General features: G+C 54.8%; 1 protein-coding gene across 1 annotated transcript; it reads right to left on the bottom strand.

Annotated features, from left to right (window-relative positions):
• Window positions 1–1,178: 1,178 nt before the first annotated feature.
• CHGA (chromogranin A) lies at window positions 1,179–13,362 on the bottom strand. The gene is made up of 8 exons (XM_023255975.2): window positions 13,132–13,362; window positions 12,261–12,307; window positions 9,838–9,931; window positions 8,985–9,053; window positions 6,798–6,893; window positions 4,482–4,919; window positions 3,277–3,767; window positions 1,179–1,659 (listed from the first exon to the last, which is right to left on the bottom strand). The coding sequence occupies exons 1-8, from the start codon at window positions 13,175–13,177 to the stop codon at window positions 1,576–1,578; spliced, it is 1,365 nt and encodes a 454-aa protein (XP_023111743.1). The 5' UTR covers window positions 13,178–13,362; the 3' UTR covers window positions 1,179–1,575.
• Between the last annotated feature and the right edge of the window lie 1,297 nt (window positions 13,363–14,659).

Genomic DNA, 14,659 nt, shown 5'->3' with positions numbered 1-14,659 from the left:
CACTCCCATTGTTTCTGCCTTTCACGAGGAAGGGCCTGTGCTTTGCCCATTCTCTCTGCACAGCGTTGCCAATGTGATCTTGGAGTGACACTGCCCACCCCCGACACTGTTCAGAGGAGAGCTGTTCCTTGGGCCCACCTGGGCGCTCTCCCTTCTGGTTCTGACCACCCGGGGGCCTTTTTCACGAATGGTTGCATTTTCCCTTCCCGATTTACCCTGACCCGATGGCTTAGAGGGGCTGTTCCTTTCCCGTAGCCTGCCTGACGTCTTCCTCCAGGGCTGCATGTGGGAGCACACCTCTTCGACACCTGTTGCCTCACAAAAAGCTGCTCCCATAGTGATTTCACCGAGACGTTGGTGGTTCTAGTTCTAGTGACACCTGTGCTTTGCGACAAATGCTCAGGTCTCCGTCCTGTTCACAGGCAACAGGCAACACTTCCCAGAACCCCAGGCTGCCTTGTACTCGATCTGTGCACGTCCGTCCATACGGTGTTTCTACGAATACACGTACTGTATATAAAATCACCGCTTTTGTAAAAGCCAGGAGACTTTGTCCCTGGGCTCTTTGGATTTGTCTTTACGGTTGTTCTGTGTGGTTATAACACAGGTGGCCATCTTTGGGATGGTTTTTTTTTTTTCAGGGACAAGGTGACCCCGTGTTCCCTTTGTTAACTTGTCTCAGGAGTGGGTGTTTTGATAGCTGACCGCCTAGTGGGATACAGTTTGCTGTTGTGTTTGTTCTTTCTGTAATGGTTGGGGGGTAGAGTGCACCCTTGAAAACGTGTGAAGAAATAAACAATGACTCCAGCTCTTTGGAAGGTGTCCCTCTGTGTGTCAGGGGCTGGTTAGCAGCAACAGTGGGCAGCTCCCTCCCCAGCCTCATGGGAAAGGCCTAGCGTTGGCAAGACTGTTCATGTGACTTGTATCAGCATCATGGTCTTCTGGTCCAGGCTGCCTGGGCCCTTTGAACCCTCATCACAATCAGATGAGGAAGTAGTATCATGCCCATTTTGCAGATGAAGAAACTGATGTTGAGAGGTGCAAAGTCGCTTGCCTGTAGCCCCATGGCTAAAAAGTAGCTCCAGGGAGCAACTTGAGCTCCCCTTGTCCCTTTGCCCAAATCTAGTCCCTCCCATCCCGCTCTGAGTCAAGAGGGGGAGAAGTTCAAAGAAACCAGAAAGAGGCCAGAGCAGTTTTATTTCTCCTTAGATAAATTTTGTACAGAATATATTACAGTCAGGAGTTCTCAGCTTTCACCAAAAGGTCAGAAGTTACTGCAATTGTGCCCAATGGCTCTGACGAAAGGAAACTTCTAGAAAGCTGCCTGTGTCCAGAGAGAAGATAACCGTTTAAAGTCGTGGGGGGTGTGCCCCGCAGAGGGGCGCACTGGGGCTGGAATCGAGAGCAGAAGGGAAGGAGCGAGGGGGCAACAGGGCGGCCTGGGCTTGGGCGGGCTGGAGTGGCCCCTCTACCAGAAGCAGTGCCCGGGCCGTCTGGCCAGGACCTGCAAAGGGGACAGGAGAGCCAGGACTGCTGGGTGCCTCGGGGCCCTGGCTGGGGGGGCCGGCTGGCGTGTCAGCCCCGGCGCAGTGCCTGCAGCTGGTGGGCCACCTTCTCCAGCTCTGCCTCGATGGCCAACAGGCTTTCCAGCTCCTGGTCCTAGGAGAGAACATCAAGGGTCATTCACATGGAGGGTGCAGTCTGCCAGACTGGTTGTGCCACTGGCTAGCTGTGTGGCCTCAGGTGGCTTTGCCTCTCCCAGCTTTAGGGCTTTCATCCAGATCATGGGGACAGAGATGCCACCCTGCTGGGCCGCTCTGAACATTACTGTGCACAAGAAATGGGCATAGGGGCCTTGACCCCACACCACCCCGGTAGCCTCATCCAGACCTGCCTCCCCCTGAATGGCTCTGGGCAGGCACGTGGAAAATGAAGCCTTCGGTGCTCTTCAGTGTTCCTTAGCTCCTCACCCCAAGGCCTAGACTGTGACAATGGCCCTGACCGTGAGTCCAGGCTTCCCTGCTTGAGGAGCCACGGGCCTTTGGCACAGGCTTGAGGACGTGAGGGTTTCCCTGCTTCTACCTGCCTAGGGTTGGGCCTGGATCCTCGGTCCCAATCATAGGGGGACCCAGCTCTGACTGCCAGGGTGGTTCAGGGCAGCAGGGGACCCTTCTGTGACCTCTGCTCTGTGCCCCAGCCTCAGGAAGCTTTCAGGGTCCCCCGAACTGGGGCCGATGCCCACAAGCAGATGCCCTTGGACTTGGAGCAGGAGTCGGGGAAGGCCACGCCCTCACCCTCGGTCTTGACCTGGGAAGGGTAGTCTTGCTGGCGTCCCTGCCAGATGCCAGGCTGTGGAGGGCACCCATTGGGGCCACTTGGAACAGACAGACAGTGGTTGTCATGCCTTAAAGCCTTCTGTCTTGGAGTGAAATTCTGTGATGCCGGAACATTTCTAAGAAGACCCTGGAGCTGGGTGGAAGAGGCCTCTGCCCTGTCCTGTCCACAGGACTCTGGGGTCCCCATTTCTGTGCTCTGCAGTCCAGGGCTTTCTCTGCCCGTGGAGAAGGGAGCTGGCAGGCATCTCAGGGTAACTTGCTTGCTTTTTCCAGCTTCTGTGGGTTGGGGAGGGGCAAGCAAAGGTGCCCAGGCTTGTCCTGGTCCAAAGCTAGGGATGGAGGGCAGTCTCCTGGGTACATAGAGAGATGACCTCTCCTAGCTCCTGCTGCCAAGGAATCTTCTCCCTCGAAGGCTGCCAAGACTCTGGTCCCAGCCCAGAGAAAGGTTGGGACCCAAGGAAGGGGCCACATCCTTTTCTGGGTGGGCAGAGAGAACTGGGGTCATGGGTAGATTCCAGTCCCCAGCAGGACCCTGACTTCGACCTGGACACTGAGGCCTGAACCACGGACCCCTAAGGCCTCCTCTAGCTCCAAGATGGTACTGCCAGCCTGGCAGGGACCCCAACTCCCATTCCTCACCTCTGGGGCTACATCCCAGCATCCCATTGAGCTAACCAGGTATCCCTGAACATGGCCAGGTTTTGAAAGCTCATGTGTGTTCTGACCATAATAATGAGGTGAGCAGAAAGGACTCCTTACCGCCATTTGAGAAATGGGGGAACCAGTGAGGCTCAGAGAAGGGGAGTAACCTGCCCAAGGTCACACAGCTAGGAAGAGGCAGAACCCAGCACATCCATGCCTCCGGTGCGTGTCCCCTCAGGGGGGCAGGGCCCACACTCTGGAGGCCTGGCCTGGGGCTGGCACCCGCCCCCATACCAACCTCCGGTCTGCGGTTGGCACTGCCCTCCTCCTCCTTCTTCTCCTCCGGGTAGCTGCGCACCTGGAGGGGCAGGCCCGCCTCGACGCTGTCCTCCCGGGAGGACGGCCTCCAGCCTCGTCGCAGCTGCAGCCCAGGGCCCCTGAAGTCGTAGGCCCGGGCCCGGAAGGAGAGCTTCATGGAGCTGTCGGGGTCCTCCTCCTCGCCCTCCCCCTCCAGCCGCTTCTCAGCCGTCAGCTCCTTGGCCAGCTGGTCCATCCTGCTCCATCGCTTGGCATCTTCCCACTCGTTGGACAGCTGCTCCTCCTCCTGCTCCTGCTCCAGCTCCCTGCTCTTCCCGCCCCGGAAGAGGCCTTGAGGGGCCTCTGCCATCTCCTCCTCCTCCTCCTCCTGCCGAGAGTGCTCCCGCGCCCCCTTCCCCTCGGGGGGCTGAGCCTCCTCAGCCCCGGTCTTCCTGGCTCCATCCACAGCCAGAGCCTTGGGCCATCCTGGAGCTGGTGGTGGACAAGAGCAGGAAAATGAAGGAGGGCCTGCCGCTTTCCCTGGTCCCTGCCACTCCCCAGGGCCTCTCTGTGGCCATCGCTGGGGCCACAGACCATGCTCAGGGTCCAGCCCAGCCTCTCCACAATAACTGCACTTGGAGGAAGAAGCCATCTTGACACCGTGCTTTGCAAGACCCTCTCAAAGCTCGGAGGGGTGGGCTGGCCAGAGCTTGCCTCTTCTGCGAGCCTTCTCCTCTGAGGAGCCCCCGATCCGGGAGCCACCCAGCTGGGGAGGGAGGAAGGACCCTTACAAGGCCTCATGGGGGGAGGCCAGGGGCCTCTCCTAAACCCTGGGTGAAGCTGACACTGTCCCTAGACCAGCCTGCTTTCGCCTGTCAGGCTGTCAGTCTGTTCCCGAAGCCCACCCACCCTGCAAAGCCCCTCTGGCCTCCTTGGTTGGAGGGGAGGGGCTGTGTGGACTAGTGGGAGATGCAGGGTTTTGGAGTCAGCCAAACCTGGGTGGTTGGAATCAGCGTTTACTACAAATTAGCTGTGTGACCTTGGGCAAATTACTTAACCTCTCTGAGTCTCAGTTTTCCATCTGGAAAATGGAGATACACCTACTTTTCAGGGTTGCTGTGAAGGTGCAATGAGATTATGAATGAGGTCCTCCCTCCCATGCTCTGCCTGACACATTTGTTGAGGGGTCTCAGACGTCATACATACTCTCGTCCCTCTGGGTCTCCTTGTAGCCAAGGCTTGGGTGGGGGTTAAATGCTGCGGTGGGGCCTTCTTCTTCGGGGACAGCCTTCTCTCCAGCCTCTGTGTCCTCCTCCTCTTCCTCCTCCTCTTCTCGCTTTGCCTGCTGTTCTTGCTCTACACCCAGGCCCTTCTCTCTGTCCACCGGACCCTGGGAGAGGCTCCCTCTGTCCCCCTGGGCCTGTGGGCCTGAGTGTTTCTGGCTGGGAAGGCTGGCTGGGGGGTGGGTGTTGGAGGCTTCCTGCTCCCCTGGGGCCTGGTTGTCTTCCTCGACCTTGGACCCTCGTTCAGGCTCTGGGGAGGCCTGGGGCCTGGCTCCATCTGTGTCTCCATCATTCTTCTCTGTCTCTTTAGAATCCCCTCTTTTCTCCGCAGCATCCTTGGAGGATGCCTCTTCTGTCACCTCTGCAGAAACAACAAAGTCAGGCCCTGAGGGCCAGGCCACACACGGAGTCTCCCCGAGAGCCCAATTGCAGAACTTAGTCATTGTGTCTTTTTTTTTTTTTCTGAACAGCAAGCGAAAGTTTATTAGAGTATAAAATTAGAAAGTAAGAATAGTAGGAAAGCTCTCTCTACAGAGAGGGGACATTCAAAAGTGAATGCCCTAGTCATTGTATCTTTTGGCTTCTAGAAAGTCCAGCCCAAGACTTATGACACAATTAGCATTGCTTGCTCTGTGTCTGGGTCCGACCTGAGTACAACTGGCATATCTTTCTTCCTTGATAATTCTACTTTCTTTAAAAAAAATTTTTAATGTTTGTTTTTGAGAGAGAGAGACAGACAGAGTGCAAGCGGGAAAGGGGCAGAGAGAGTGGGAGTCACAGAATCTGAAGCGGGCTCCAGGCTCCGAGCTGTCAGCACAGAGCCTGATGTGGGGCTTGAACCCACGGACCATGAGATCATAACCTGAGCCAAAGTCCCACACTCGACCGACTGAGCCACCCAGGCGCCTCTGTAATTCTACCTCTTAAAGCAGGAAGTGATTAAAAAAAAAAAAAAAGACCTTGAAAGGTCTTAACCTCTGTATGAGAGGCATCATCACTACACGTTCCTTCTCCTCTCCGTGTGAGGCTTCTCTGTCTTGATGTCCTGTGAAAGTGCTCAACTATTTGTAGGGTTTCATTAAAAGGCATTTTAGAGCAGCCTGGGTGGCTCAGTCTTTTCGGCGCCTGATTCTGGATTTTGGCTCAGGTCATGATCTCATGGTTCACGAGTTCAAGCCCCGCGTCAGGCTCTTGCACTGACAGTGCAGAGCCTGCTTGGGATTCTCTATCCCTGTCTCTCTCTCTGCCCCTCCTCTGCTCTCTCTCTCAGTCTCTCTCTCAAAATAAATAAGTTTAAAAAAAAAAAAAAAAAAAGCATTTTCGGCTGGCTGCCTTGAAGAGAGGCTTTTACCCAGTAAAAACCCCTCCCTGCACCAGAGTGATTACTATTGAACAAAGCCTCGCCAAGTACGTGCCGCCATTTGACTCCAGGACTCCAGGTGAAAGTGCTCCCATCCCGTTTACAGAAAGTCCGCCCGATCCTCAGAGAGGGTGACCTGTCCGTGCTCACAGTCCGTGGGCAGCAGGGTCTTGAATCCAAGTCTCCAGATGCTAAGTACAGGGTGCTCTTTGCCCTGACACATAACTGCCTCCCCCATTAAAGCCTCCAGGTGCCCCAGATAGAAGTCCATGGAGATCCTTGGTCCTAGAAACTGGCCTGCCCACCCACCTATGTGCAAAGAGCAGGCCTTGCGGGGATACTTTGTAGCTGTTTCCGGGGAGGAGGATGAGTACTAGGGCATCACCTTGACCTCAGCCATGATCTCTTTGGATCTTAGAAGCTCTTGTGGCTTCAAGAAAGATGATCCAGGTTCATTCAGTGTTTGAGACCTCCTCTCCTGGGACCCTCCTATGACGGGACTATGCCGAGGCACCACCAAATCCCAGGAGGACAGGTGCCAGGGGCAGGGGTTCTTCTGCAAGGGCTTCTGGGAAGATCCAGAGTTGAGGCTGCCCTCCCACCAGACCAGAGACTTCCTGCCCTGAGCATGAGCCCCTGTGGTGGGCAGGCTTTGCAGTGACATAGACCCGGATTCGCATCTCGTTATGCTGCTTACCTTGGGCAAGGTACTTAACCCCTCTGGGCCTCAGTTTCCCCATTTGTAAAGGGAAGACTGAAATGATAGCTCCTTTACAAGGCCTAAAGGAGGGGCTCCTGACTCCAGGGAGCCCTTGATCTTATAACTACTGTTATGATCTCCTCCATCCCCAGCCTCCAGCTAGACTGGCCAGCACTGACCTTTCAGCTCTGCCTGGTCACTCTGCTTCTCAAGAGCCTCTGAGAGTCCATCCTCAAGACCGCTGTGTTTCTTCTGATGTGCCCTCTCCTTGGCACCTGGTATGAGAAAAGGAGTGGGAAAAAAAAAAAAGAAAAGGAGAAAAAAGTCCCATTTTGCCAAGCCCAGCCCTGGGATATTTGTCTGTGAGAACGAAGGCTTCCGTTTCCTTATCTGTAAACTGGACATGTCATGTTCCAAGTGTGCTTAATGAGTGACTGAGGGGGCAAGACCCAGGTGGGGGTGCCCCCGCCGCCCCTTCTCAGCTGGGGCTCATCAGGCAGCCACAGCACCTGTCCACACTCAAGTTTCCCACCTGAGATAAGAACAAGCCCTGCTTGCTGCCTCTTAGAGCAATAAAGACTCAGATGGAACACAGGGTCCCAGGGGTGGGAGCAGAGAGGTAGCTAGGGGACTCTGCAACAGGAGACAGCAGTGACTGCTTGCCCCCTCATGGGGGATCTTGAATCAGGTGAGCCCTGTTCCCCCAGGTCCCGGGGAGAAGGCCAAGCACGTGCTTGAATCCCAGTTCTGCTGCCGTGATCCACACACCCCTCTCCCTGCATGGACCCCGGGCTGCTGCTATTTTCCCCATGCTGGGAATCTCTGGAGTGGCCAGAGGCACCGACACAGCGGTTGTGGGCCAGGGAAGGATGCCCAGATTTGACCCCGGGAAGGCCTTGGTTCACACCTCCTGGCGATTCTTTGCTCTGTGACCTTGGGTAACTCGGTCTATCCAAGACTTGGTTGCTCATCTACAAAACAGGGCTGCTGCTTGGTACACAGTTGTTCTGAGTGCAGAAGAGGGAGTGGATGGACGGATGGTTGGATGGATGGAAGGACAGGTGGACATATAGCTATGTCCCATACTCTTTCAGTAGAAAACAGTAATATATATGTGTATTGGAAACTGTTCGTAATGGATACACGCACATATGTGTGTATACAGGTGTTTCAGGACACATTCCCCCATAACAGTCTGTGTTGACACTATATTTAATTATTTAAATGTAGTATCTTAGTCATTCAATATTTAATTTTTAAATTATCATATTGCAATAAAACATTTAATGTTCAGCTAAAAAAAAAAACAAACCCACCAGGGTCAATGATGATGAAATTAATAAGACAGGCAGTAGCTGCCACGGCTCCGTTTGGCACCCGCTCTGTCCCAGGCACTCACTTCAGACTCCCAGCAACTATGCGAGACAGGTGCTTGCCTTCCATTCTCACACACATGGCCTGGTCCTCTCCAAAGGCCTCAGAGTGGGGGTCTCCCCAGAGCTGGAGAAGTCTTCATGTCTCCAATCCCACCCCCCACCCGAGACAGAAGCCCAGCCCTCAAGACAGACCCTCACTTCCTTTGGAAGCAGATGCAAGGTTCTCGACTGAGGTCCCATTCCCAGAGAGAGGCACAATGCCAGCAGCCCTGCCCCCAAATAAATAGCCACTTCCCACAGGATGTCAGCTTGGGGCAGATGTAAGGCCAAAACGCATTTTGTCTAACTTTCCAGGTTCCTATGAATGCAGGAAGGAACCTGGGGCTGGGCATCTGTGGGATGACATCAGTCTAACCCTCCATCCCAGCATCCTGTCCCGGCTCTGCTTGAATATCCTCAGTGACAAGGGGCTCACTCCCTCACAAAGTCACTCCATTCTCAAGAGTATCAGTGGATTTTCTTAATCTCTAAAGCATGCTGAAAGTCTGGTCTGTGTTTTGGGGGTGAGCAAGACCTTGCTTTCCCCATCAACCCCTTGAGCAGAAGCTCACAAGAGGAAAGGGGCCTGTCCTCTCTTCTGGAGACCAATTTTCTTTTAACAGAGGAAAGGGATTCTCTCTGTAACCTAGTCTTAAAAGTGCCCCCACTGAAATGACTGAACTGCAGAGATGGGGTATTTGGAGAGCTGCGTCTGGTCTTGGCATGTCCTTAACTTACTGTGTGACCTTGGACAAGTCGCTCAACCTCTTGGGCCTTACTCTCCTTAACTGTATCAATAACACATTGGACCAGGGCATGAAGGACCCCATCTTCCTATTCTATAACTGGAAGAATCAGAGAGAAATAGGGCATTGCCCAAACTCACACCCTGGGTTTCTCTCAATTATTGGAATTTACCCAGTAAATTCATATGCAGTGACTGGAAAGTACCTTGGAGAGCAAGATCTTGGAGCTCTTTCAGCAAATTCTGATGTCGCAGGATTGAGAGGATCCGTTCATCTGCGATGAAGAGAGTCGTTATGGGTGGTTTCCAGAGAACAGCCGAGAAAGAGATGACTATTGATATTTTCAGCTGAACACAAGGGATTTATTTTGGACACTCAAAACCTGGGCAGCAGCCTTAAGATTGGGTCTTGAGAAGACACTTTTGAAATGGCCTCCTCTCCAAGGTGCCAATTCTTCCTACTACATCAGCAAGGTCAGCCACTGGCCCAGCACCCAGACCTCAGCCAAGAGGTGGCAGGCCCCCAGGTGAGGCAGGTGTCTCTCCCCACATCATGTCTTCCAATATTCATCTCCATGCCTGCTCCACCTGGGCTATCCTTGCCTATCTACTGATTTCCAACCTTTCTCTGAAAGTCCAACCCAGTGCTGGACCCATCCAACAGCTGATCAGAACTTGACTGCTTGGTTGGAAAGACTTTGTCCTTCTCAGGCCAACCCCCACACTTCGTTATTCATCACATGCCTATAGATTGTCTAGCAGGTGTTAGAGGCTGCTCTTGGCTCTGGGGGTCGGGTACACAAAATCTCTGTTCACAGGGTGGACGGTCCCCCTTTCATTCTGCCCAGAATTCTAGTTAATTGGGTTCCTATCTGTTCCATCTGCCAGTCTGTAAGTTCCAGAAGCACAGGGGCTGTGACCCCCCTCATCTCTCCAGACCACTCAGACCCTAGCACAGGCCTGCCCAGGGCAGGCACTCGATCAGTGACTGTTGAATTAAGTCACTGAATTCTGCTCAAAGCCACACACCCGGATCCTCACCCCCAGCCTTGCCCGTACCTCCTCGGAGGGTCTCGAAACACTCCTGGCTGACAGGCATGGGGCTGGGCTTGGATAGTGTGTCAGAGATGACCTCAACGATGCACTTCATCACCTGGAAAGAGAGTGGGTTGGGGGAAGGCTGGGGCTGGTTTGTATATGGGGTTCAGCCCCAGAGGCTCCACAGCAAATTTCTAATGAGAATATAAGGACATTTGCTTTTGTCTTCAGGAGTCAGTGGATGCCCGTCTCAGGGGCACAGCTTTGTGTTCTTAGCCAGACAATAACCACAATAAAAGAAAACCCTTATATGGTGTTTGCCATGTGCCCGGTGATCTAATCACATAGCCAGCAGGTGCCCCTATAAGGTACCAAGCGTGTCTCCAAAGAAGGGGAAACTGCTCCTGGGCATGGAGGTATGGCTTGCAGAAGTCCTTGAACCTTGCAGATGCCCCAAAGGGCAACTATCTCCAGTAAGTATTTCTGGACTGCCCAGAGGAGAACAAAGACCTCCCCTGGCTTTACTCTGCCTGGAAACAGGATGTGGATCACTGTCTCCCAACATTCGTGGTGTTGTCACCTGCAAGGAGTGACAGCCTCACAGTCTGGCTCTACATTGGGCCAGGGGATGAATCCTGTGGCTGGAGGTGGGCACACATCAGCTACATCGATGCACCTGCCTGTTCCAGGCCCACGGCAGCCATATCTCCGAAGGTTTTGTCTCAGGCCCAGAAGGGTGCTGTGGATAATCAGGCACCTGGTAAGTGGATATTGGAAGGTAGTGCCAACTGGAGTGCAGTATCCTAGCTGTGTGATCTTGGACATGTGACTTGACCTCTCTGAGCCTCAATTTTCCCACTTGTAAAATGAGAGTGAGAAGACTTTCCCGCTCCCCTCCCAGGGTGATCAGACACAGATGGAAAAACACTCTATAAAGCATGAAGTGCCCCACACACCAAGAGAGGGATTCACAACTTCCAACCTGCTTCAGCTGCCTAGAGCAGGGCAGAAAACCAGGAGGTGCCAGACATGCATCAGGCAATGCTGGTGGGGAGTGAGGGGGTGGCAGGCTGTGTCTATGGGCTGCCAAAGCAAGCCATCCAAAAATTCAGGATGGCAAACTGGCAAGGAGGCTCTACAGTAGTCACAGCATCATAGGATGGAATATTTAGGTCTTAACCAGCTGTTATGGTGCTCCTGCCCCAGGCTGCTAGGTGGAGTATGGTGACCGCAGTGTCTCCCATAGAGATCTGGTAGGAAGAGCCCTGAAGTGTGTACCCTGCATCCCCCTGCAACCCCAGACCTCACACTGGGAATGGCAGATAGTCACCAGTCCATGAGGACAGGTTCTGGGACAGAGGAACTGGGCATGGGCCCCAAGAATAATAAAGAGCCTCAAAAGGGAAGCCCTAGGAATAATGGTGCCCATTTACTGAGGACCTGCCATTTGCCAGGCACCTGACATCTATGATTCCCTACTCTCACGACTTCCCTCAAGGGAAATACTACAGATGGGAAGAGTGGAAGCTCAGAGAAGCTCAGGAACTTTACCAAGACCACACAGCTATATAAGAGTGCAAGTAAATTAAATCACTGAATTCTGCCAAGTGAAATACAGGAAATATAATTGAGCAAATAGAGGCTGAAATTGCTTTGCTGTTTTGGGTTTAACCATAGCCTCTCTGGAATGGAAGAAAACAGCTCCTGAAAAGGTGAGGAGTAGAAATTTCCCTGAGTCTCAAGTGGGGGTATCTGTGAGCATCAGAAACTGGAAAAATAGCCCCAGCTTAGACATGAATGGATTCCAAATATATACCCAACAGAGTGTCTCGCTGGCTACAGAACTCCCCATTGGTATCTCCTAAGGCCCTTTCCGGGGGGACATGCACCATAGGCCCTAAATGGCCAGCACCCTGGGTACAGAAGCCATGATCAAGAGTCTTCTCATTCTGGCCCTTTGGGAGAGCCAGGGCTTGAGTGCCTGGGGGGTGGGGGTGGGAGGGCAGCTAGCAGAACCTTGGGAGGAGGGGAAGACCAAAGCGGGAGGCCAGAGCCAGAGAAATGAAGACCATCCTTGCAGGTCTGTGGACAACCACAGCCACAGAGAAGTCCCCCCACCTAACCCAGCAGCTCATGGTAGGCCTGCCAGATGTGGGGTGTTCAAGGCAGTAGGCCTGGCACCTTGGCCCAGCAGCTAAGACACAGGCCCCATCGGCAGCATACCCAGCTCAGATGAAGCTGGGGAAGTCCCCACAGCAGGATGGCAGGGAAATCTAGCAGTCTTTGATATCTTCTTTTGCAAGCTGTCCCCAGGCTCAGCAGCCGCAGTGCTGGCTCTTGGCTTTATGCCAAACTCACTCCTGCAGCTGCCTAAAAACTGGCTGTGAGGCGTCCACTGGGCTTCCTACCCGCCATCCCGGGGACATCCCCATTCCCCTTCTTACCTCGGTGTCCCCTTTATTCATAGGGCTGTTCACAGGGAGGGCAATGACTGGGAAAAAAATAGAGAACTGGGGTCACTCCTCTGCTCCAAGGGGAGAGCCCAGTCCTTCCTGACCCAGTTTACAGGGGGCCCATTCATCCCAGTGCTCCCCTCAAAACTGCCCCCACCCAGTGGTTCTGTTTCCTTTCCCTGGCTGCTGCTCCCATGGGTATGGCCCCCAGAGGCTACACTGAGCTCCCTAACCCTGCCTTTTGGGAAAGTTCCTGCTCTGGGCGGGGGTGGGGGGTGTGGGGCGGGGGAGAGGACTGGAAGCTAATGCTAGGAAAACAAGGGCAGCGGCTGAGTGGGATTGGGGTGGAGAAGGAAGCGAGGAGAGGAAGACAGACCCCAGAGGTGTGGGAAAAGAGACGGAGGAGGAGGATTGTGAGAGATGATGCGGAGGGGTAGAAGCCAAGGGCAGAAAGATAGAGCAGGAGGGGGGAAGAGAAAGAGAGACGAGAGCGGGAGCCAGCAACGGTTCTCCCATCTCCCCCAATGACCTTGGCCAGCCACGGCACGGAGCCAGAACTGGCCCAGATACAGTCGAGACGTCGAGCCCAGACAAGGGGTAGGGGGCGCCGGGGTGAGGGGGAAGGGTGGGTCCTGCCCCGCGGGGTCAGGAGTCCGGCCCACCAAAGAGTCCGCCCGGTCTACGGGTTTGGGGCCGAGACCGCTGCGGGGTCAGCAGGGAGGCGGTGGCGCTGTCCGCGGTGCTGAAAACTCGCCGGGCCGGAGGGGAGGCACGAGGGGCGCGCGGCGCTGCGCGGAGCCTCGACCTCGGGGCAGGCGGGGGCGCCCAGGACCCTCTCCCACGAGACCCCGCGCTCGCTCACCTTGCCCGGCGCAGAACAGAAGCGCCAGGACAGCGGCGGAGCGCATGGCGAACCCGAGGCGCAGAGCAGTTGGCGGTCTGGGCCCCGGCACCGCAGGCACCCTGGCGAGGGCTGGCTGGACGGGCGGCCTGGGAGCGGGTTGTGGCGGCGCTGGAGCGGATTGGGGGCGGGGGGCGCGGCTTCCCTCTCGGCGTCCGTCTGTCGGCCCACCCACCAGCCTCTGTGCACTGGGCTCTGGTACTGCAAGAATTTATATACCCCCGACCCCGGAAATGACGTCATCGGGACCGCCTCTGCCCCCTTTCCCCACCCCTCCGGGGGGTCCGGCAGCAGCTCGCTCCGCCCTCAGCTTCACGCCTCTGGCTTCTGCTGTCCGCCGCTGGGCTCTCTTGGGTCGAGCTGTGAGACAGTTCTCTGGCTTCCAGGAGGATGGCAAGGGACCTCAGCTGATCCTCCACCCCTCGACGGTTCCACCGACTTGCTGTGGGTCCGTGGGCAAGTCACTCCCAGTCTCTGGGCCGCGTGTTCCTTCAGTGTGTGCTGAGGTCCCTGCCAGCACTAGCGCGCCACTTTATGCTCCTGAGATTCCCACGGCGGGGGCGCGCTTCCCCTGATGCCAGAGTCTGGAGGCTTGCTCCACACTCAGGGCTCCCTCAACTATCTAGCAAGTCCTACAGAGGCCTCCCGACCCCCTTTTTGAGTAAGGCACTCCCCCCCCCCCCCCGCCTCCCGACAAACCCGTTTTGTGCCTTCACAATTTGTAATTGTATTAATGTATTTATGTATTTGAAAACCTTTGGTCGCCATTGCTTTCTGAGGGCAGCACCTGGCACAGAGTAAACGCATTTAATAGATACCTGTTGAATGTACTGATTGAAAGTTCAAGCCAGGGAAGAATGAGTGAATCCTGGGCTCTGGCCATTGTTGAACAGCACTCCTGGGGGGTGGTGAGGGAAGGGTGGAGGGGGTGTAGTTCTAGATATTAAACCAAACAGGAGCTCTTGTAACTTCTACTCATTAGCCCTAGTTCAGCCCCCTTAGGATCTGCTTCTTGCTGCTGCTAACCCACTGTATATTTGAGAACAGCTCTCACAGTCTCTTTGAGTGTCCTCAAAATCTGGGCGTTTGGGGGCACCTGGGTGGCTCAGCTGGTTAAGCCTCCGACCTCTGCGCAGGTCATGATCTCACGGTTCCAGCCCCAGGCCCGGCTCTGTGCTGACAGCCCAGAGCCTGGAGCCTGCTTGAGAGTCTGTGTCTCCCTCTCTCTCTGCCCCTCCTCTGCTTGTTCTCTCTCTCTCTCAAAAATAAATATTAAAAACTTTTTTTTAATCTGGGCATGTTGTGTGTCAGATTGGTTTCTTGGTTTGTGTCCCTCTGCCCTGGGGCCACATTGCTGCTCTCAACCTGGATGTCGCATTGGAAGCCCTTTGCCACCTGACCCCAATGTCATAGTGAACCTGGTATCTGGGCTACAGTTTGGCATCAGTTGACATTGTCCAGAGCCTCCTTCCTGCGACTCTGCCCACAT

The sequence above is a fragment of the Felis catus genome, chromosome B3, assembly GCF_018350175.1.
Source record: "Felis catus isolate Fca126 chromosome B3, F.catus_Fca126_mat1.0, whole genome shotgun sequence".
Classification (NCBI taxonomy): Eukaryota; Metazoa; Chordata; class Mammalia; order Carnivora; family Felidae; genus Felis; species Felis catus.
Note: the sequence above shows the minus strand (reverse complement) of the source record. Positions and strands in the feature narration are given on the sequence as shown.